At 44.2% G+C, this 24,531-nt stretch overlaps 1 protein-coding gene across 1 annotated transcript in view; it reads left to right on the forward strand.

Annotated features, from left to right (window-relative positions):
* The first annotated feature begins 3,248 nt into the window (after positions 1–3,248).
* The window catches only part of C6H4orf45 (chromosome 6 C4orf45 homolog), a 49,887-nt gene continuing 28,604 nt past the window's right edge, over positions 3,249–24,531 (forward strand). Inside the window, exons 1-3 of the mRNA XM_036191325.1 lie at positions 3,249–3,258; positions 5,008–5,240; positions 20,417–20,475. Of these exons, the coding sequence (XP_036047218.1) occupies positions 3,249–3,258; positions 5,008–5,240; positions 20,417–20,475 (302 nt within the window). The remainder of the gene's footprint in view (positions 3,259–5,007; positions 5,241–20,416; positions 20,476–24,531) is intronic.

Below are 24,531 nucleotides of genomic sequence, written 5' to 3' on the forward strand. Positions count from 1 at the left end.
TGACTGGGTGCTTCAGTATTTGACCCTCTTCAGAAGTGATGGTAAGCGCTTCCCTGTGACAGAGAGGAAGGAGGTGCTGTCATATGGAAGAAGAAAATGGTTTCTTAGGCTCTGGTGGGTCTGTTTTGCCAGTGAGAACCCAAGGCTACAATGTATTCACTGGGGATGTTTCTGTTCCTGAGTGAGTATTAATGCCTCATGTGAGTGTTGGTGACTGAGAAACTCTGAAAACACGAGCCCATCTGCGGTTCTGAAGAGTCCTCCTCAAACCTCCTTGAACGGCATGCGAACTCCTCGAGAGATGCTTGAGAGCCCCAGTCCTTCCGTTCATTATTATATTTTTCATTGCTATGACCAAATATTTAATAAAAACAACACAGGGGGTGGACTGGGGGAGGGGGGAAGACTGGGGAGCGGGAGGAGGGAAGAGAGGGAGATCTGTGGTTGATACGTAAAACGATTAAAAATTTCTTAATTAAAAAACATAAGGGAGGAGGGTGAGGGGTTTCTTCTGGCTACAGTCTAAGAAGCGCCATCACCTTCCTGGCAGGGAAAGCCTGGCTACCAAAGCTGGTTACAGTGAGTCTTCAGTGGTCCGAGGGCAGAGAGAGGGCAGAGCCCAAGTGCCGCAGGGCCAGCAAACTTCAAGGCTCTGCCTTGCCTGACCCTCTTTCTCCAGGGAGGCTCCACCTCCTGAAGTTCCAGAGCCTTCCAAAACAGCCCTGGCAGAGGCAGGCAGATCTCTGTGAGTTCGAGGCCAGCCTGGTCTACCAAGCGAGTTCCAGGACAGGCACAAAGCTACACAGGGAAACCCTGTCTCGAAAAAACAAACAAACAAACAAAAACAGCCGTGCTGAGGACCAAGTATTCAAACTGGTGAACTGTAGTGGGATGGTCCACATTTGGACTACAGTAACAGGCGCACCTGGCCCAAAGCCTTGCCTTCCTCAGACTCCCCAAACACCAAGCTCTTGATGAGCACAGCCTGATGCTGCAGGGCCGTCCATAAACTGTGGCCGTGCTAACAGAAATTAAGTTCTTTGCGTCTCCCAAATGCACCCCTAACTGTAGAGGGGCCCCCTTGGAGTCAACTCAGAACACATCCAGACACCAAATTCTCGGCATAAAGGAGATCTATTATCCCAGAGGGGCAAAGGAAGGTGGAGGGGGTGAGGTGCCACCTCTGGATCAGACAAAGGCAGCAGCAGGTGTCTCTGCAGAAGTGTTTTTTGTTTGTTTGTTTTTAAGGAGAAAAGGGGAACTCTGTGCTAGGATGAGTTGGTAAGTCCTGATTGGACAGGTTAGCCTGTATAGCCAAATAATGGATTTTTGGTTTCTGGACCTTGGTGTTTCGTCTCAGTAATGAGTCAGTGGCCAAAAAAGGAAACAAACCTGGGGGGCTGGCTTTAGGAAGGTAAATGAAGGCTTTAACAAGGGAAAGGAATGGGGAAATCTGTGGAGGGTGGGGAGGGGGTTGTTTGCCATGCTTGGGCCTTTAGAGAGCCCTTCGCCAATCTTTTTTTTTTTTTAAACGTAACTTTTTTTTATCGATTCTTTGGGAATTCCACCTCCCGCATCCCAAACCCAGTCCTATTCATTTCCTAGTCTCTCTGTATCTGCTCTTCACCCTTGTAGTGTTTTCCCCAAAGGAAAACTAAAAAAGAAATAATAAAAATAAAAATAAAACAAACAAAAAAACAACTAACCAACCAAACAAAACCTGCTCTGCTCATCTTTCCCGACTCTCCATCGCCTCTTTATCCATCTTAGCACTGAGAGCTGCAGTGCGTCACGCAGTATTCCCTTTTGCCCACACAGCTTCACTTGCAAATGTTCATGGTGTGATGTGTTGTTGGTCAAGATCGAGGCCTCTGGCTTCTGGTACACCGTCAATACTGGATCCTCGCCGGAACTCCTCTTGGATATCCTGCTGTTGCCCAGTCATGGAGATCCTGCGGCTATGGTTCCACAGGACCAGTCCCTTCACATACTCCAGCAGGTCATAGATGGGGTAGATGTTGGGGAGTGCCATTTCAAAGCCCTGGATGTATATCTGGGTGGTAGCTGAGTTGGTCTGACTGGGCTGCTGGGACCACCCCTGTAGGCAGACTTTTCTGTATCCTGGCAGCCACTCCCAAATAATTACAGAGATTTAATTATAAATGCCCAGCTGATAGGTTAGGCTTGTTACTAACTAGCTCTTTTTTTTTTTTTTTTTTTCATTTTTCTTTATTAAGAAGTTTTCTACTCTATATAATGCCCACAGATCCCACCTTCTCCCACCTCCCACCCTCCAGCCCTCCCTCCCAAGCCACCCCACATCCCCACATCCCCCAAATCAAGGTCTCCCATGAGGAATCAGCAGAGCCCAGCATACTGAGCCTAGGGAGGTCCAAGCTCCTTCCCACTGTACCAAGGCTGTGCAAGGCGCCACACCACAGACACTGGATTCCCAAAAGCCTGCCCATGCACCAGAGATGGATCCCGATCCCCCTGCCTGGGTGTCTCCCAAACATTTCGAGCCAAATAACTGTCTTCTGTATCCAGAGGGCCTGGTCCAGTCCCGTGGGGGCTTCACAGCCACTAGTCTACAGTTAATGGGCCTCCAATGGTACTAACTAGCTCTTACAACTTAAATTAAACTACATTTTTATCTAAGTTCTATGACGTGGCTCATGGCTGATTACCTCATTTTCTACATGTCCTGCTTCCTCTATGTCTGGCTCAAGACTCCTCTGACTCTGCCCTTCTTCTTCCCAGCATCTTCTTAGTTTGGCTCTTCCATCCAATCTCTTCCTGTCCAGTTATAGGCCAGTCAGCTCTTTATTAACCAATGAGAGTAATTCATACTTGTAGTGTATAAAAATTGTTCCACAGCACACTCCCCTCAGTGAGGGACAGAGCCAGCTCTCCCACACCCATGGTGAGGGGTAGTGGAGTCAACTCTCCCAAAGAGGGGAACAGCTCTCCTTGTAGGGGCAGGGCCAGCTCTCCCAATCTCAGGGCCAAGGAGGGGCTGGGTCAGCTCAGCACAGCCCTAGTACTTGTACCTTGTACATGGTTCAAATGGGCCTGCTTGTGTTAACACAGGCAATGGACACCAACACAGACCCCAGCTGTGGCACAACCACAGACCCAGACACGGCCAGCAGCAGCAGCTCAGCTGGATGTTACCATGGCCCTGGGTGGCAGTGCAGGGCACTCAGATCTGTATTACCCCAGTAGTAGCATGACTCTCGAATACCAACATGACCTCAGGTATTGGCCCAGACCCGGGGCATCTGTACAGCCTTTGGCAGTAGCAGTAGCTACAGACATCAACCCAGTCCTGGCTGCAACAGAGCCACAGACCTAGACATGGTCTATAGCAGCAGGTCAAGCTCAGATGTCTCCATGCCCCCGAGTGGCAGCTCAGGCCCTGGGACACCAACATAGCCATGGGTGGCGACCCAGACTCCAGGTATCCTCATGGCCTTTGGTGGTAACAGGAGCCACAGACCACAACACAGACTGTGGTTGTGGAAGGGCCACAGACCCAGACACGGCCCTTGGCAACAGTCCAAGGCCCAGACGTCACTAAGGCACCAGGTGGCAAGCAGGCCTCCCACAGCCCATTCCACACCACCTTTGCCTCTTCAGATCTACCTCTCTCCACAGGACATGAACCATTCTGCCTTTCTCCCTCCCATACCCCATCATATATTTGCTCACCACAATGGTGCCTGGCACTGGGTGGGCCGTGGTAGTTTCTTCTCTCAACCTAGGGCAAATGGCTCTAGGGGTGTGTGTGGGGGTGTGTGTGTGTGTATGTGTGTATGTGTCCATCTCTGCTCACCTGGTCCTAATGGCCCCCTTCACCAATCTAGCACCCGTTTTGGCTCTACAACTTATAAACTTCCTCCCTGGCTGAGTAAACCCTCCGTTTTTCTGTAACCTGCAGCATCCTTTCAGAAAGACCTGTTCTTCGCCACTTTCACAGCACCAGACCTCCATGTGCAGACCTGAGTGATCTTTGCCCAGATCTGGGATGTCTGTTTGAGTCTCTCCCTTCATTGCTTGTTTTTATATTGTTTTACATTTAAAATGCTAATGTTAGCTACCCCTGCCTTGCGTGTCATCTGTCGGAACTGTACTATCTAGTCATTTTCTCAGCTAACTGCTGCTAACACATTTGGGGAGTTGTCGCTTTCATCTAGGAAATCCTATATCTAAGCTGGGTGGTGGTGCATGCCTTTAATCCCAGCACTCGGGAGGCAGAGGCAGGTGGATCTCTGTGAGTTCTAGGCCAGCCTGGCCTACAGAGTGACTTCCAGGACAGTCAGGACTGCTTCACCTATAAACTCTGTCTTAAAAAAGCAAAAACAAAACAAAAAGAAATCATGTATCCAAAGCAAACACCCGGTATCTGAAGGCTAGCTCTTTTCAATATGGCGTGCATGAGGAACTTCGGAAGTGAAATGCGTGTGTCTATCTGGAATTAATTACAAAGGAGTTTAGTGGGGCCATTGAGAACCCAGCTTTGAAGGCAGCCTTGCTAGTGTGGAGAGCTTGTTTGCTGTGACTCTGAACAAAGAACCAATCTTTTTATTTGTCTCCCTTTCTCATCTTAAACTGGGGGTGGGGTGGTGGGGGGGGGGGGTGGTTAGAGTCTAACTTCTTCAGTGGTTAATCCTTATTACATTGAATTAAGCTGTTTAAAAGGCTTACAATCATACCTAGGAACATTGAGAAATGACATATTATTGATTCCACAACTGAAATAAAGGCATCTTTGAAAAGAATGTAAAGGGGCTCAATCGCCAGTAAACTGGGCTGAGATACCTGAGACACACACACACACACACACACACACACACACACACACACACACGCACACATGAGAGAGAGAGAGAGAGAAGGAGGAGGAGGAGGAGGAGGAGGAGGAGGAGGAGGGAGAGATAGACAGAGACAGACACAGAGAAAATAATGTGAAGGTTTTAAACATGCGTTCCTTCCTATCTCTTTAAGGTCCAGACTACATAAAAGATCACTTGGCTAAAGTTCACCAGCATACCGCCTATATAGGAGAAAAGCGCCCAGCATTAGAGAAAACTGGAGATCTCAAATATTTATGGAGATCTGCCCTAAACCGAAGCCTACCAGCAAAATATAAACATGAGCATGTTGGTGAAATTGGATGGGGGATACCAGAGTACAGTTTCATCAACAGATCAAGACTGGAGAGTGGCTTTCACGTCAAGGTACTGCTCTTAGCTTCACACCCTTCATAGGCTCCCGGGTTCTGATCTGAATTCATTGTGAGTTTGCATCGCAGGCAATGGCATGTCCTTAGTCACCCTGAGAAGTGACAGCATCTAAGTTTTGCAGGAAGATAACCTGTTGGCAATAATCATACTTGTTAGCAACACACCCTTTCAGCCCTTTTAATAGATAAGAGGGGAGGTGTAAAAAGAAAGTGCAACCAACAGAGAGGACCCTGTGCTGTGAGACGGAAGGCAGCCAGAGTTCATGTGTACGCGGAGGCACTTGCCCATGGTCCTCACGCTCGCATGGCTGTGAGTGGGCCGTGTCAGGGAAGGAGGTGGTGCGAAACTGCAAATCTGCAAAGCAAAAAACCACTGAGTCACATCCTGAATGTCACCGTGTTGAGCACACTGTGTTGGTGACCAGGGCTCTATAGTCTAGAACCCTCACCTTGTTTCCTTTGGATGGAGTGGACCAAGGCAGGTGCCCACAACGCCATCTCAAAAACAAAGAAGTGGAAGTGCTTTTAGAAGCAGTGTCTGAGAATGCCAATGTGCTCACAGACAGGCTTTAGCACCCTCTGTACACTGATGACATACACGTATACACACACACACACACACACACACACACACACACATCACACAATGGCTGAATTTCCAGATTTCCTCAAGTTGTTTTTTGAAATGTGTGTGTGTGTGTGTGTGTGTATGTGTGTGTGTGTGTGTGTGTGTGTATGGATGTGTAATGTGTATGTATTAGTGTGTGATGTACATGTGGTGTGTGTGGTGTGTGTGTATGGGTGTGTGGTGTGTGTGTATGAGTGTATGGTGTGTATGTGGTGTATGTGTGTATGTGTATGGAAGTGTGATTTGTGTGTGGTGTGTGTGATGTATGTTTGTGTGTGTGATGGGTATGTGGTGTGTGTATGGGTATATGGTGTGTTTGTGGTATATGTGTGTATGTGTATGGATGTGTAATCTGTGTGTGGTGTATATGGGTGTGGTGTGGTGGTGTGTGTGTGTGTGTGTGTTGCATAGAGACTGGTCTTGCTTGGCAGAGGTGTTAAGCCATGGTGCTCTCTGTTCACGTTCCCAGTCCTGCTGTCTCAACAGTAATTCTTTACAGAGACCCACCTGTGTCTCATAACCGTCTTAGACAGCTTCCTTTTTTTTTTTTTTTTTTTTGCCTTTTCATAGTATGTCTTTATATTTTATTTTTTAAAAAAGGCCCGGAAACCGTAGTTAATACAATTCTTAAGCAAGTGAAGTCAGTGTGTTAGGCATCAACCAACCCAGCAATGCAGTAGGAGACAAGGAACAGCAGAGCATGCATGAGGAATCCACAGGAGCTGTTACCAGGGCTTGTGAAAAATTATAAAACAAAATCCACCAATATCAAAACTATCCAACTTGCTGGGCAGTGGTGGCACACACCTTTAATTCCAGCACTTGGGAGGCAGAGCCAGGTGGAGCTCTGTGAGTTCGAGGCCAGCCTGGGCTACTAAGTGAGTTCCAGGAAAGGCACAAAGCTACACAATGAAACCCTGTCTCGAAAAACCAAAAAAGAAAAAAAAACAAAAACTATCCAACTAAATAAAACGTTCTTATAATGACACATTAGATAAATAATTACCAAATACACTTTCAAGCATGGTGAACATTAACAAAATACACTGTAATTGATAGAATGCCCCAGCCCCAGAAAGCAGTCCATCATCTGAAACTGACTTGCTGTTACTGATCAACCATCACCAATGAGCCACATCTGTCTCCCAGAAAGGACTGTTTTCTGAGGCAGTCAGTTTCCCAAGTTAGCCTACTTTGCTTGGGCAAGCTGTTCCAAGATAAGGAGCTGTAAATTTCTGAAAAATGTTTTGCCCAGCAAATCCTCTCCACAGCTGGATCACCTTCCCCATACCTAAGGTTCCTGCCCAGTTCCATCACACATTTCCACCCCAGAGGAAGGTTGATGCCTGTCACTGATGGGCTCTAACCAGTCTAGACAGTTGAGGTCAGGCTTTGCTCTGTCTCTTGTCCCTTGTTTTCTTACCCCGTGCTCTGCAATCTAATGGTAACTCTAAGAGAAAAAGGTTAAGACCCAACTTTATACAATGAATGGATAAAAAGTATAAAATGAACATTTAATAACAATTGTCTCCCCACACAGTCTCTAGAACTGCCAATTAGAAAATAATAATAATTTTATAAAAGCTTATTTTTACATGGTTTCTGTCAAAATTTTCCTTTCTTTTTATTAAAATGTATCATGTTTCTCCTTTCTCTTCCCTTCATCCAACTTCTCAAATGTGCCCACCCCCAACTCATTCTCAAATTCCTGGCCTCCTCCTCTTTAATCTTAGACACTTCCTTAAAGGATCACGGGACTTAGAGACGGATAGTAAAAAAAGCTCCTGAGAATGATGACATGTGGTTACTGAAACCGACTGTGCCTATTAGCAAGGAGCACCTACAACTGACCCACCCACGAAGTCCTTCGCTGGGGCTGCTCATCCTCCCCTCCAGTCCCAGCCCTGATTTCCCGTGCACCACGGGAAAACTCCAGGTCTAGACTCAGATTCCAATCCTTTTTTTTACTTTCACCCACTGAGATCCAGCACAGGCATTTGCCTTTGGAGCTCCACACACCAGTTCCACAAACCTGTTACAAAGCACTCGAGGTATAAGGAATCAGATCCAACGGTACAGGCCTGTTGATCCCAGTGTTTGGGAGGCTGAGGCAGGGGAATCACTCAAGGCCAACCTGGGACACACACAGAGAGAACTTGTCTCAAAAAAGAAAAAAGAACGAGAGGGCCGAGAAAAAGAGGCAATCAAGAGAGGGAGCGGCAAGAATGGGGGGGGGGCGGGGGAGGAGGGGAGAAAGACGGAGGAGGAGAAAGGGGAGGAAGGACGAGGCAAATGAGGCAGGGAGAGAGAGCAGAGGGAATGAGAAGAGAGGAGCGTGGTGGTGTCAACTGGGTCACCTTAGAGAGGACAGAGGTATCACTTAGGTGATGTCTACTGCCTGTTATTTTTCCAACGCCTTTTTTCCCCCTGAGACTTCTTCCACATCTGTGGCCATTCCTTTCCCATCCTGTTCCACATCAACAGGGCCACGTTTCATTTCTGACTGCAGACACTCCTCAGAGTGTAGTATGCGATAGCTCAGCGCTGCAGCTTTAACACAGACCTACCTTTGCTGGGTGTTTATAGCTCCAGCAGCTGGGCTTCCTAATTTAAGCTCCAGGCCTGTCTGAAACCAGCAGCCAGGACGCTCAGGCACCTCCAAGGGACTCCTGCAAAAGTGCCTGGGGCAGCTGCCTTCTACCTGGACCCTCTTATTTAGAGCAAAAGGAGAGTGCTCCACAGGTCATGTGATAAATCAATCATCTATCTGGCTTGAGCAGTGAGATAATAACCTCCATGCCAAATGACAACCTGAACACTTAAACACTTACTGCACGGTAGAGGTCAATGAAATGAACTCCTAAGAACCCCCACCTCCTCTTTCTTGCTGTCTGTCTGTCTGTCTGTCTCTGTCTCTCTCTGTCTTTCTGTCTCTCTCTCTGTCTCTCTGTCTCTGTCTCTGTCTCTGTCTCTCTCTCTCTCGTGTGTGTGTGTGTGTGTGTGTGTGTGTGTGTGTGTGTGTGTGTCTGTGTGTGTGTCTGTGTCTGTGTCTCTGTGTGTGTGTCTGTGTCTCTGTGTGTATCTCTGTGTGCCTGTGTGTTTAGCTATGTCCATCTGGCCTTATGTGTGTTACAGTACCATGGTAATACATGTATATATCAACCAGGAAAGCCCATTACTTTTGCTATTATCTCAGATTTAAGAGCAAGTGCATTCTTCTTGTTTAAATGGAGTTGGCCTCTGCCAAACTATATATTTCATTTCTATAAGAGCATACGGAGCCCAGTGAATCAATGCCTGTGGCATCCTAACGGCCTCTCCAGTGGTCTGTCTGCCTCCTCACCCCTGGCCTTGTTTTAACCCAGACCTCAGCAGGGTCAGCTGGCTTCCTGATGCCCGTTTTCTGCTCCTGCACTCTGACCTCATCCCAAATTGATTTAAGTCAGTGACTTCCCCCACAGAAATGGTGTCATATTGAACTTGGTCAGCCATTCTTCATTAGTATGGTTCCCCAAGACAACATTAAATACATTAATCAAAATATGTATTACAATGTTTTGTGATATAGAAACCCACCTGTGTACGAACATGTGAGGTGGTCAATAACAACTTTTTCAGCCTTTGGTAATTCTGCCGCAGCTTTAACCCACTATGAATCCTCTCAGCATGCTCTAGGTGGGGCTTCTCTTGACAGTTTAATGACCTTTGAATGCTGAAGTCCTTCGTGGTTGATGGGTTTGTCCTAAATTGGTTGCTTTGTTGGGTGTTTTCCTCACTAGTGAATAACTTAGGGAAGATAAACAAGAAAAGAGCTACACTAGACAGTTTAATGAGAACACACTGTGGTTCTCTCTACTGATATTTGACAGATGAGGCCACTGTGCTATGGACAGGTGAACTCTTCACCTGAGGTCAGAGGTACTAACTGACGGAGGCAGGATTTCAGCCCAGGCAAGTCAAGCACACAGTGAGAGAATAAGACGCAGGAAATGGAAGGCCAGGCTCCGGGTGCCTTGTCACGGGCACATTCCTGCGACCAGTGTTCTGCTGCTCAGTTCTGGTCGCCTCCTTGGCTAAAGCATGTAGCCTTTCCATCCCTGTTCTGCCAGTGATCTTCCAGCACTCGGCACCATTTACACATAGTACGCCTTATCTGTAAGACGAGGTTGTTCGTACGGACTAGGCAGAGAGTGCATGGAATCATAATTTGGTCATGCTTACCTTTGAAATTTTAATTGAAGAAGCATTTTACAGCCCATCAGAACAAATCAAATATTATCAGTAGTATTCTGGAGGCTAGAAAGACAGGGCCTCTCAGCAGACGACACAGTCTTCCCTTGTCCCTGTGTGGTAAAACATCAGTCTCCCCTTTCTCAAAACCAACTACAAATATATATGTATATATGTATATGTGTGTATATACATATATATTTACAGTGTGGATCTGCTAAGTTTATAGAACACCAGAACACATATTTTGGAACTTGGGGGTTATTCTCCTCACTCTAAAAATTCTCATTTATCTGCGGGTTCATTCAGAATAATCGTAAAAGCAGTCACCAGTCTTGGGTCTCATTTGGAGACACTGAGGACTCAGCCTAGGGCTTCCACACATGCCAGGCAAGCGCACAGCTGCAGCCCCAGTGTTGGAGATTTTAAAAGCAGGGTAAAGCTTCTTTCCCTCTTCAACCAAGTCAAAAAAGAAAAATGGAAAATGGTTCTTCTAGAACAGTTATGCCTGGGCTGAAGACTTGCCTCAGCAGTTAAGAGTACATATTGCTCTTGCAATTCCCAACGCCCACAGAAGGCAGCTTACAACTGTCTGTACCCCAGCTCCAGGGCATCTGACCCTCCAGTCTCCATGGACACCTTCACTCTCTCTCACACAAAATTATAATTAAAAAAAAAAAAGTCTTAAAACAGCTATGCCTTTGGAGTACTTTGTTCTTTCTAAGATGCATGTGTTTAGTGTTTAGTTCTCAACTTCTTGAAGTTATTTGCACCTGATAGTTTGTGGTTTCATATAAAAATGATTACACTAACACCTTTCATTCCCAAGTGCTGGATATAGTAACACACTTTCATATATCCCAGGAAGCTCTTAGTGAGTGTGCCACATGTTGACTGGCTGTGAGGGAGGAGAAACCCCCTCTTTTCCTTGAAAATAACACAGCAACACCATTTACCTTCTTCAACCCTGACGCTTTGCTTTCTGCCATTTTACAAAGTTTGAATCTATGGGATTCCTCAAATAAACAGAAAAAAGTAATTTTTTATGAAATCTTAATTGAATCTGAACCTCCAGAAAAATAAATGTATGTCTGATCCTGTGTAGATGGTGTACATGACCCATCCTGTGTCCAAGGCAGGTTTGTGAAGAAAAACATGTCAGTGTCAGCCAGGCCCAGAAAGACACGTAATCACACTCACATCCAGAATCCCCAGGTTGATCTCCTGGAAGCTGATGAAGTGTGGTTCCCAGAGGCCTATGGAAGGGGGGTTGGGGTGGTGTGATCAGTGGGTCCTGAGGTGGAGTTAAATGGTGGTAAGTAACTAACTTAACTCTTGTACGAAGTACATCCATGTACGAAAGCACCATGTGTAACTGCATTTTCAGATTCGGTTAAAACTGCTAGTTTAGAAAAGGGGTTCATTTGGGAAGAAGCATGGCTCTCTGAGTATCACGGCAGCCAGTGGCCTCATCTCTCAGCTCAACTGGATCCTTTCCTCACTTAATGGTGTGACTTTTGCAGACAGTTGTTGGTCAATTAAAAAATAAACACATCCTTGTTTTCTATCATTTTTTATTATATGAAAATACGGGAATAAAAAAAAATGAAAGGAAAGAACCCTATGCCACATAAACCTGTAAAAGGATTTTATTTCTTAGTTATAAGGGCAGCTTAAAGTACCTGGACTGTGTAGGGCCTGATATAAAACCTTGAGTATATTTCTAATGTAAGTATTGACTTTTCCATCAATCAATACAATTAAGCTTCTTAAAGTCAGAAATTCAGCGCAACATTCCATTGACTTTCAACCAATATGACTGAATAATGACAAGAGCCCAGGAAGCTGAGGAAGAATTGATGAGCTTAGAATATGTTCTAATAAAACAGGTCTGACTCCACAGCTAAGTTTTTAAAGTTTATTGTTGAATTCTGCAGTTTGTACATGATCTAATATCACAAGCACAGATGGATCAAATACCAGGACATCTGTTTTCTAAATCTGGCTTTGATCCTCTCTTCTTAAGGTCACTGGAGGGAAATCCTTAAAGCATTATAAATTTGCAATGATCGTTTCCTCTATTATTCATACACAACACTTGCAGAGTACCTCAGCTATGTTGGCAAAAATGCATAGAATGTGGAGTAAATGAGACCAGACATACGGTATTCTCTATGCTTTCCCACTATTGAATCTTGCAAGCCAAGGAACCTCAGGCAAGAAGATTAGAAAGAATTCATTAAGTATATAGAGGGCCTTATGCACGTGGCCCCAGCTCTGTGTTTGGGCACAAAGAAAATAGAACCGCAAATAAATGTTTCATAACCTCCCTCAAGAAGGGAAGAATTCATAGGAATTTTTTTTTTTTTTTTTTTGCTTTGTGGTGGTGTGTGAGAGCCAAAGTTATGTTTTAATTACTGTGCTTAAAAACTGCCCCTGACTGGATGTGGAAATAAGTCAGAATGTATGATTGGATGTAGGTGGGAGGTATGCAGGCAGGGGAAGTATGTCAGTATATATACTTGTCCCTGATTGGACCTAATGGAAAATACAGAGGCCTTATGGGTGTGCCTCTATAAGCCTCTGCAAAATGTGACTCGTGCCATTTCCTGGGAACCCTGGAATGGTTCTGGCCAGAACCCATCTGTGGGAGTCCAGCTCCCACCTTTTGAAGGGTTCTTTGGCGGAGGAGAGAGGAATGAAAAAATACCAGAGAGATCTAGATGATGAGAAGAAAGACAGAAACATAGGATAGCTTCAGGAGGGCCTGGGTCAATACCCACCAGCCTCATTCTTTATTCAAAAGGGCTTTTTATAATATGCCAAGATGAGAGGCAGAAGACCTCCCCCTTGCAAGATCAAAGCACACCATACAGCCAAATGTAGACCCTTCCAAACACCTGGTAACCACGTTCATGGCAAAATCACCCCATTATGCAGCCCTGCTGGGTAAAGCAAGCTCAGATTCTGAACCTCTGTGGGTCTCCACACCCATCACACTGGCCAGTGTTTAATTAAAGCTTGCTTCAAATTCGTTTAAAAAATTGGGAAACTGGTCTTTTTCTAGCAAATCTCAGGTTTAACAGCTGTTATTATTGAAGTTTATAAAATAATTATTGTCAGGCATTGAGGTCCCAAGCTATACCCCAAAGGGCTTTTAATAGCTTCTTTGGATTTGGCTTTCTACAGACAATATCAATACCTCTCACTTCCTTGCTTAGCATGGGATAGATGCTGATCCAGAAATGACGAGGCATGAAAACTGAGGTTGCTTTTGTTCTCATGCAGAGTCTTTGCTATTCACAGAGAGAAAAGAATTTTTAAGTGTGCATTAGATTAGTAATCATTCTACTTCAAGCTAGTTGAATACAATTGTTTGAAAACTTTTTACTTTTTTTTCCCCTCTCTTGGGAAATACTTTTGACAATGAGGGAGCCTCTGCTCCTAGCTGAAGAGCTAATTAAACGGGGAAAATTCAGTTTTTAACTTCAGGATCAACAGGAGGAGCAAACACATTACACATCCAAGAGTGACTACAATTGCGAATGAGGCACTTGGTTATATTTCATAAGCCATAGTGATTGGGCATAGGAAGCTCCTGGTAGCTTCAAGAGTATAGTCTGCTCAGGTTCAGGCCTGATGGAAATCGCCAGTGGGCTAGGCTACAGGGCTGACATTAGAAGGCCAGTTATCAGAACCACTCCAACAAGGAGGGGTCTGGTCTTTCTCTAAAGGAAAGTTCTAGTGTATTTAAATGGAGGTAGCCTATAGCAGGGGGAGGGCAACAATGCCTCATCTAGACATCAAAAGCTATTAAATATAAACCCCAGGCCAAGAATGGGTTACCTCTTTTAGAATTGCTTATTAAGAAGGGTCCCATAGACCTCAAAACTTTACAGGTATTTGCCATCACTCTTGGTTACTCCCCAGAAACTGGCAATAAGATCCTATCGCTAAAGACAACACATACTTGAGTCATAGAACAGGAAAAAAAATCAAGCTGGTACTGATAAGGAAGCTTCATTCCTACTGGCCAGCTTTCATAGCGCTGGAAGGTGCTGTACATGCTACAGAAGAGAAAAGTAATCATCAGTCTTATCCAGTTGTAAACCCTGCAAGCTCCAGTAACAACCAACCTGGCAAGATACGCTGCTGATGCAATAGTCATTATAAGAGTCTGATTAGATTTTAGGCCTGTTACACAAGATGGAACTCATGTGTGGCAGTGTTATTGAGACCAAGATCCTGTGTCTAGATAGTTCATAAGCCTAGAGGAGAACCGACTACTATTATTCTGCTAAGTGGATAAAGTTGAAGGATTTTTAATCTTCCCTCTTGGTTGTCAGATTTATTTACTAGTATTTTCATAACACCTTAATTTTCTTGCCTATAAAATGGAGATCATATTGGTTTTCTATTGCTACGTAGCAAATATTCACAAATTCAGAAATTTAATGGAGTACCATGTATCTGTTTACAGATCTATAGGTCTGAAGTCTGGGGATGGCATGGCTGCCTTGCTGCTCAGGTCTCCCAAAGCTGGCATCAGAGTATTTCTACCATCTCTTTCAACTTTATGTGGTTGTGGCATACTCTACTTCCTTGTGGGTTGTAGGGATGGGTGTTAGCCAGGATCCACTGTCAACTGGAGAAGGCCCAAACTCCTAATCACATGACTCTTTCACCCTCAAAGCTACCAAGGAAATCTTCCTCAGGTCACATGCCCCTCAGTGTTGCAGCCCCTTTGTCAAGAACTTTAAGGTCTTCAAAGAGCTCAATTGATTAGGTTAGGCTCACTGAGGCTAAATCCTCCAACCCATAGTACTTGGAAATTAAACCTATAGTCTCACTCATGCTGCTAAGCAAGTGAGTACTTGCTACATTCCAGTCTCTTTCCAACTTTTTGTTTGGGGACAGGCTCTCACTAAGTTGTTTAGACTGTCCTTGAACTCACTCTGTAGCCTAGCCAGAAGTGAAATTATAATTCTCCTGCCTCAACTTCCTAGGTAACTGGGATTATAAACTTATTCCACCACACTGGGCAAATCTCTTTTTCTTAAATTCAAAGGATTTAGGGTCTTGATTATGTTTAATCCCTCAGCAGCGACACTCTGGGTAAGTATTTGATTGGATATCTGGAAGAAAGTATGTTTACCAGGAAATGAGAATTTGGGGGACCATCGGAACTCTGCCTACCACAGGGTTAATAGCAGCCCCTCAAAGCATTGTCCTCTGGATTAAGTGAGGTGTGTGTGTGCAGTGCTGGCATAATATTCCACACAGATGGCATCTAGAGGCATTAATGTTTCGATCTGCCTGTCTTTTAAAACTGTAGTGTTCTAAGCACCGTAAAACCATGGTAGAATTTGACCATCACTTGAACACCCAACAGGAAGGAGCAATTCTGGCTCTATCGTTAACCAACTCACCAAGTCCAGTGTTTACCACTTACTTAAGGTTGATTAATTGGTTCGTATCATTTGAAAGATTGCAGTCAGACAACAATGACCATAAAAACATTCATGTCAGAACTCAAGCTCATCTGTAACGGGGCATAAAATGAAATGTGAGTTTCTGCATTGCTCCTTATTTATTCATTTTTGACAAGAAAAATGCATCACAGAATCTAAGCCTTAAACACTGACATTTTCCAGAAAGAATTGTTCTGTTTCAACCCTTGCTCTGAATTTAAAATGAATACTTCAGATGCCCCATTCTTGCAAAGACCTTTGTGCCTTTCTTGATTCAATAAATCCAGTCTAAAACAGGCAACATTATGCAGTTTAGTGGCTCAGCCACAACAATACGGGTGCTTATCATTGGCTGTGGGAAGAAAGACACCTAAGGGGTTAACAGTAATATTTTGCAAATTAAGGCAAGTAGAGAACAAACACATTAGCATAACAAAAGGTAGCCGGAGGGGATTTTTTTCCACTCCACTGTTTGGTACTGAGAGCCCAGTGTTACCACTGAAGGAGGTTGGAGAAGAAAACCTTAGTGTGTACACATTCTCGAAATACATCACATTGTACTCGGTCTACTGATTTAAAAAAAAAAAAAAAGCCCATAGTTGCAGAAATGGATTACATGGTCCTTTCCAACAAGGAAAGCTAAATCAGATACCCTCAAAAAAGCATTGTGGAACATCATAACAAAGCAAGCATTCCTCTCAAAACAGTCCCACAGATCACCTGAGTATGGCAGGGCTCCGCTAGAGGTGGGTTGAGAATAAAAGGGGCTTTTCAGTAGAACTAGTCCCAGATGCATGCAATTAATTTAACTCAAATTTAGCAGACTTACTCCTTCAGAAAATGTGTTTAGCTCACAATGGCTAGCTGTTACTAGTAGTCATTTCCCTTTTACTAATACCTAGACTTATTTAAACATGGTTTCCTAGTACATGTTTAATTTGGACCTATAATTATATTTGCTAATTAAAATTTTTCAGAGGATATATAAAAATTTCTCAAAAGTATTAGTGGATTGTATAAAAATGTTAGATTCTTGTTTATGTATCTGTAGTTCTGGGATGAAATGTAGGACCCGAGCCTATCAGGCAAAGTGCACTACCCGAGTAACATCCCCAGCTGAACTAATCTGTAGATCAATATTTTCCTTATTATGAATAATGGACCAATATAATGTTTTATATGATTGTAAATTCATTAGGTTTAACACCTCAGTGAGCGTAGCTAGTCAAATAAATCACAGTGTGTTTTGTTAATAATTAAAATACATTGGGCAATGGTGGAGCACACCTTTAATCCCAGCATTTGGGAGGCAGAGGCAGGCAGATCTCTGTGAATTCCAGGCCAGCCTTTTATACATAGAGAGTTCCAGGACTGCAAGGGACACGAAGAAACCCTGCCTTGAGAAAGAAAAAAACAAATTAATTAAAATACAAAAGGGTAACTGTATTTAAGAAAACACAATGGTTTTGACATTAATACATGTAGTGCTAAGAGAAGATATCTTCTATTTCCTGACTAAGATGATGCCATGCTTTTGTTATTAAACATCAAGGAGCAAAAGACCAAAGAAGATCATCCAAAGAAGACAATCAAATTACTTTTGAGTTAATATGTCAATTTGGTTTTCAGGGAATTGTAGGCTAGGAATCAATGGATACCATGACCTTTCCATCGTTTGTGGATCACTGCTTCCACATTGTCTGTTGACTAATGGGTAACTCTGCATTCAATTCCTCCTCTCTGACCTCTTCCTTTGTACACTTGCTTTCTGTATAGGGGCAAGACTGCCATTTTGGGTCACCCAAGCAAGCAGGTGTAGCTAGAGTTTTCTCTTTGTAGTTGGAGTTTTCCTGCCTGGCCCACAGTCAGGACAAATCTCTCTTACCTGCCAGTCCCACAGCCACTCAGACCCAACCAAGTAAACACACAGAGACTTACCTTGCTTACAGACTACTGTATGGCCACAGCAGGCTTCTTGCTATCTATTTCTTATATCTTTGTCTTTTTTTTTTCCAGAGCTGAGAACCGAACCCAGGGCCTTGTGCTTGCTAGGCAAGCGCTCTACCACTGAGCTAAATCCCCAACCCCTAGTTCTTATATCTTAAATTAACCCATTTCTATTAGTCTATAAGTTGCCATGTGGCTTGTGGCTTACCAATATCTTTACATGTTGCTTGTCATGGTGGCAGCTGGCAGTGTCTCTCCACCTCAGCCTTCCACTTCCCAGAATTCTCTTCTCTGCTTGTCCTGCCTATGCTTCCTGCCCGGCTACTGGCCAATCAGTGTTTTATTTATTAACCAATCAGAGCAACACATTTGACATACAGAACATCCCACAGAAGCAGGTACATTAAGGACATAGAGCACAAATAACTATTAGGCAGGCAGCGAAGGCGTTCCAAGCTAAAGCCTGAGGAAGAGGGAAGGATGTGAGACCATCTGGGGTTACCAATTGCTGCTGAAGTCTCATGGTTATTGCTACTTTCTGAGCTGTTATGAGTCTGGCACCTCCTGTCAATATAAATTTTAAAAATGCATTCCAAAGCAGAAGTGAAGTTCTTTTCAATATTTCATGTTGTAGTTTTTCAACCGTAGTACAGAAAACTGAGAAGTGATTGTGGCTCTAACCCCCTCTGAATAGGAACACCACACCCGTGTTTCCTGCCTTCTTTATAAGATGGGGGAAGGAGGTGGAACATAGAGATCATTCAGTCAAGAATAATACATCATTCAAGTGTACACAGGAGGGTGCGGGATTTCATGCTTTTCTTTTTTTAATGTGAAACTGATATTTAGCTGCCAATAGTTCCTCAGCTATCTGAGAACTATCTGCCACAGGCATCTGATGCCAGCTCTTTCCTACTCTACTGTCCCATTTGCTAACTCTGAAGAGCCCTCAGCTGCCCACTTAAATGATGGCTGACAGTCCACAGTGCAGCTTCCTTACAGAGTCAGAAAGACCCGGGAGCAGTCAGGGACCCTGGCCAGTTCCCAGCCCTTCCCATTCACACAGAGGGAGAAGAGCTCATAGCAACAGCTTCTTCTCAGGTTGGGAAGCAACAGTGATCATCTCCACTGATTTTCTTTTTTTTTTAATTTTAAACATATATATTTTTTTGTATTCTTTGGGAATTACACATCATGCACCCAAATCCCACTCATTTCCCAGTCCCTCCATATCTACCTTTCACTCCTGTAGCGCCCACCCCCATGCACCAAGGAAAACTTAAAAAGAAATAATAAAAATACAAAAATAAGAATATTAGACAGACAAACAAACAAAAACCACTTTGCTCCTCCATCTTTCTCACCTCTCCACTCAGCTTAGTGGCACTGGGAGCTGCGGTGTGCCATGCAGTATTCCCTTTTATCCATACAACTTTACTTGCAAATGTTCTTTGTGTGATGTGTTGTTGGTCTAGTTCAAGGCTTTTGGCTTCTTGTATACCATCAATACTGGACCCTCTTAGAATCTCCTCAGATGTGCTGCTGTTGCCCAGGCTTGGAGATCCTGCAGCCATGGTTCCACAGGACCAGTAGCTTCATGTGCTCCTGCAGGTCATAGATGCGATGTCGGGGAGCAACTTAAAACCCTGCATGTGTGTCTGGACGGTAGCTGAGTTGGTCATTCTGGGGTGTTAGGACCACCCCCCCCCCTTAGCTGAGGGGCAGCCCCCGCTCTCTCACACCCATGGTTGGGGGTGGGGCCAGTTCTCCAGTGACCCAGCCGCGGCAGCACGGCCCTAGTACTCCAACACATTGTTCGACACTTGGTTTGCATGAGCTCCTGTGGCAACATGGACAACGGATATCAACACAGGCCCCAACTGCATCAGGACCACGGACCTAGACATGACCAGCAGCAGCCATTAGGTGCCAGTTGTCTCCGTGGCCCTCGGTGGCAGCTAGGGCCTCTCAGATCCAAACGGGCTCAGCAGCAACGTGGTCCCTGGACTCCAACATGGCTCCAGATGTTGGCCCAGACCCCGGGCAGCCACACAGCCCTCAATGGCGACAGGAGCAGAGCCATGGACTTTAATACAGACCCTAGGCCAGACTAAGGACCCAACATGACCCCTGGCTGCAGCTTGGGTGCTGATGTCACTATGGCCCCAGGGGCATTGCAGGCCTGATCTGTATGGCTCTGGTGGCAGCCTGACCCTCAGGCACCAACATGGCCTCAGGTGTCAGCCCAGACCCCGGGCATCTGAAAAACGGTCTTTGCTGGTAACAGGAGCCATGGACACTAACTCATACTCTGGCTGTGGTAAAGCCACGGATCCAGACACGGCCCTCTGCTACAGCTCCCTGGCTCTGGGTGGCAGCATAGGCCACTCAGATCAGCATGGCCCTGCAGCAGCACGTCCCTCGGACCCCAACATGGTCAGGTGGTGGCCCAGAACCCCAGCATCCCAGGTGGTAACACAGACACCGGCTGCAGAAGGGCCACAGACCCAGACATGGCCCTTGGCAGCAGCCCAGGCCTGGACATCACCATGGCCCAGGGTGACAAGCAGGCCTCCCACATTAGCCGATTCCTCACCTCCTTCACCTCTTCAGGTCTGCCTCTCTCCACAGGACACGAGCTATTCTGTCTCTCTCTTTCTAATACCCTACTACGTATTGGCTCGCCATAATGGCCCCTGGTTCCTCCTCCCCGGTCCAGGGCAAGCAACCCCGGTGAGCAGTATCCACTGATTTTCTTTTAGCTGAATTTAGCATTTCTGCTCCATTTTCCAACCTGACTTCCTTTTGAGGAGGAATAGAGATGTTTTAGACTTCAGACCCGTGAGATCCTGCCTACCAAGGAACGACACTGAATTAGTTTTCCTCCTTTTCCAGGCTGGAGAACTAAGTCGTAGGCAGACTGACAAACTAAGCCACCGTTATCAAAACCCATGGTAAGTGCATGTGAATGCATTTTAAATTCTTTAACGGGGTTCTTCCCTAAGTGAGGGACAGCTTATTTTCCAGTTTTGAAAATCACACTATCATTTTATTTTTATTCCTTCATGTAGATTTGTGTGGGAGGTAAGTCACAGATTTTTATTTCTAATGAACAGAATAAATTTTACTTTCTGCCAGTCTAATTAGGGAAAAGGGCAGAGTAATTGGGTTTGTTTTTTTTTCTCTATCATGCCTGTTCCCACAGCCAGTTTTAAAATAATCACTCAGAGGCTTAATATTAATTACAAACCATTTGGCCTACTGCTCAGGCTTATTGCCAACTACCTCTTACAATGTAAATTAACCCATTTCTATAAATCTATGTATTGCCATGGGGTCCTGGTATTACCAGTCTGCTGGCATATTGCTACTTGGGAGGCTGGCTGGCTTCCCCCAGACTCCACCCTTCTCCTGTATCTCTGCTTGGATTTCCCACCAGGCTCTATCCTGCCTTGCCACAGGCCAAAGCAGCTTTATTTATCAACCAATGACAGCAACACATATTCACAGCATACAGAAAAACCACCCCAGAGCAAAGTAGCATAGTAAAGAATGTGCTAGATTACAGGGAGGGAAAGAAATGTCATCCTGCAGCTACTAAGACTGGACACTGATGAGCAGATTCATTTTAACTTTGTAAGTATGCTTTCTGTGTGGAATATATAACTATATATATTAGTTAAAAAGATCTTATTTCATGCTGTTGGCCTAGAAACCACAATAATATGTAGCCTTGGTGAATAAACATTATCTTACTGAAGCCACATAATGCCTTGAATTCATACTGTCTAAAAGTAGCCATGAACAAAAATTAAACATATGGGGGTTGGGGATTTAGTTCAGTGATAGAGCGCTTGCCTAGCAAGTGCAAGGCCCTGGGTTCGATCCTCAGCTCTGAAAAAAAAAAGAAAAGAAAGAAAAATTAAACATATGTAGCTCCAGGTGTGTTGAATTATGGGGAAAGAGCCAATACTGTCTGAATGGAACACAGTCCAGATGCCCGAAGGAGAAGGTCAGACTAGTGATGTACTAGCGTCGTCTCTATGGATTTGTGGGGGTAGGGCTTGGGGAGGGGGACACTGCTTTTCTCCAGTTTTTATTCTTAAAGGATACAGTTACTAGCATGTACAAAAACATTAGATTTTTGGCCCTTCTATTAACATAAAACATATCATATTGAAAGAGACTTCAAGTCCCCTTGTCAAAAGCCTACTGGATCGCAGCTGGAAAGATGGCTTTGTAGTTATGAGTACTTCCTGCTCTTATAGAGGACCTAGTTCCCAGCACCTACGTGGTGGCTCACAACCATCCACAACTCCAGTTCCAGAGGACTTGAAGCCCTCTTCTGACCTCCACAGGCACCAAGCGTGAACATGGTTCTCATACATGCAAGCAGGCAAAGCACTCATGTACATGAACTAGAATCAGATATTTTAAAAAGCCTATCAGGTACTGTCAGAAGGTCTCACTGGGGAACATCTGTGGCTTGCAAGGCACAGCCGCTGCTCCTATGTAAAGCCACATAGACAGAGTTACACTACATTCCATGAAAAGCTCACGTTCTGTGTGAAAAAGTCCCTGTTTGAATAGCATCGCTTACTGTAAATACTTTATCAACTATTTCTCAGCAAAGAAAACTGCCAGAGAGAGGCTATTGGAAATTAAGGACACCTTTAACGACTCTCAGTGATAAAAGTGTGAATGTGCTACACTCTTTAAGTATGAACACCTTCTTGGAAAGTATCTGAGAATCATCGAAGCTGTGAATGTTTTTCCTAGAGAAAAAATGTTACCTTTATTTCTAGAGACTATTCTATGGATAGTACGAAGTCATAAGGATGCAAAATGTTTATGAAAAAATCCTAGTCCTTAGGGGATTGTGAATTAAGTTGGGAAACTGAGCAAAAATTTAAGAAGGAAAATACCCAAACCAATCTGCTTGAGTGACTGCTGTGTTAGTTAGTTCTCTATGACTATGACAACTACCTGGGAGATAATCAACTTATTGAGAGAAAAGGTTCATTCTGGCTCCAAACTGTAAAGGTTCTAGTACATGATCAGTTAGACTTGTTGCCTTTAGGCAAAGCTGTTTATCATGGTGGAAATCTCATGATAGAGCACAGCCCTTTACCCATGAAAGAGAGAAGAAAGAACTAGGGTCCCAAGATCCAGTTTAGGGCATACACTCAATGGCCACAAGGCCTCGTATGAGGTTCTAGGTATTACTATTTCTTCTTTTGTCTTTCTCCTCACTTCTTTTTCCTTTATTTCTCTTCTTTTATCTCTTCCTCCTCCTCCTCCTCCTCCTCCTCCTCCTCCTCCTCCTCCTCCTCCTCCTCCTTTTCCTCCATTTTTGGGATCCTAAGGACCAAGTCCAGGCTCTTAATCATGACCTTACTTTATACCACTGAGCAATATATACTCCTAGCCTCTTAAAGGCTCAACCACCTCATAGACTGGGGACCAACCTTCAACATATGAGCCTTGGAGGAATACTCATTCAAACCATAGAAAGTACAAATTAACAAATAGGATCATAACAAAAAAAAACTATAGAGAAGTTAAATTTCTTTAAATATTGGTAGTTTCTAGATTCTTCTATGATCTCTAGGGGAGGTTCTGATTATAACAAGTCAGACACAAGTGCCTTGGAAGACACTTCTGTCTTGTGATGAGAGACACATGTATGGCTTAGAAACCTTTCTGCCTCACTCTTGAGCTGTCAAGGTACTTTGGCTAGGGTACTAAATTCTTGAGTGCTGACGTGTCCACACCCTGTGTTGTTTGGCTGGATTGAGGGTTTCTCTTTTCTGGGAAAAGTAGTATTCAGCCTCCCAGCCAGTTTCCATGTGCTGTATTCCTAGCACAGCAGTAGTATCCAAATTCAGCACTTCCCCAACTGAAAATCTCGCTAGAGTTCATAATCACAATAGCGAACAAGCCAGGCTTTCTGTATACTTTCCTTGTAACCTGTATTCTAGAGGATGAGGGGGCATTGAAAGAACTATATGGCTTTTTTTTAAGGAAGCATTCATGCCTTTTTTTGGTGTTTGTGTGTATGTGTGGTACTGGGGGACAAACACACTTTTTAGTTTTCTTAAAACACTTTTTAACCTAAATTTTTATGTGTATGGATGCTTTGCCTGCATGTATGTCTGTGCACCATGTGTATGCACAGTACATGATGAGGCCAGAACAGGGTATCTGATATAGAACTGGAGTTACTGAAAGTTGTGAGCTGCTATGTGAGTGCTGAGAATTGAACCTGGGTCCTCTAGAAGAGCAGCTAGTGCTCTTAATCACTGAGCCATCATTCCAGTCCCAGACCACTCTACGTTTATCAGCTTGAGCTATCTAGGGAGTACCAAGACAACCAAGGCTGTGTAGCAAGACACTGTTTTAAAAACAGCCAAGTGGGTTGAGGGGAGAAAAATTACCAGGAATGGCAGGTCATGTCTGTTATACCAGCATCTGAGAAATGGAGGGATGATCAGGAGGTCAAGATCACTCTTAGCTACATAGCTAGTTTGAAGCCAGTTTGGGTGACAGGACAGCTTGTCTCAAAAAATATTATAATCCCTGTTTGTGATACAAAATCTCACTATAAAAAGTATTTACACAGAACTTTGGGTGAGAACCTGGGCTACTGAATGCATTGGCACAGGAGACAACTTCCTGAATAGGACACCAGCAGCACAGACACTAAGATCAACAATTAATAAATGGGACTTCATAAAACTAAAAAGCTTCTGTAAGGCAAAGGACACCATCAGTAAGATGTTCTGTATCAAAACAGCAGCCTACAGATTTGGAAAAGATCTTTATCAACTCCACATCTGACAGAAGGCTGATCTCTAAAATATATAAAGAACTCAGGAAACGAGACATCAGAATACCAAATAATCCAATTAAAAAAAAAAAAAAAGAGGCACAGGTCTAAACAGAGAATTCTCAACAGAAGAATCTCAAATGGTAGAGAAACACATAAAGAATTGTTCATCTTCCTTAGC

Source organism: Onychomys torridus, chromosome 6, assembly GCF_903995425.1.
Source record: "Onychomys torridus chromosome 6, mOncTor1.1, whole genome shotgun sequence".
NCBI lineage: Eukaryota > Metazoa > Chordata > Mammalia > Rodentia > Cricetidae > Onychomys > Onychomys torridus.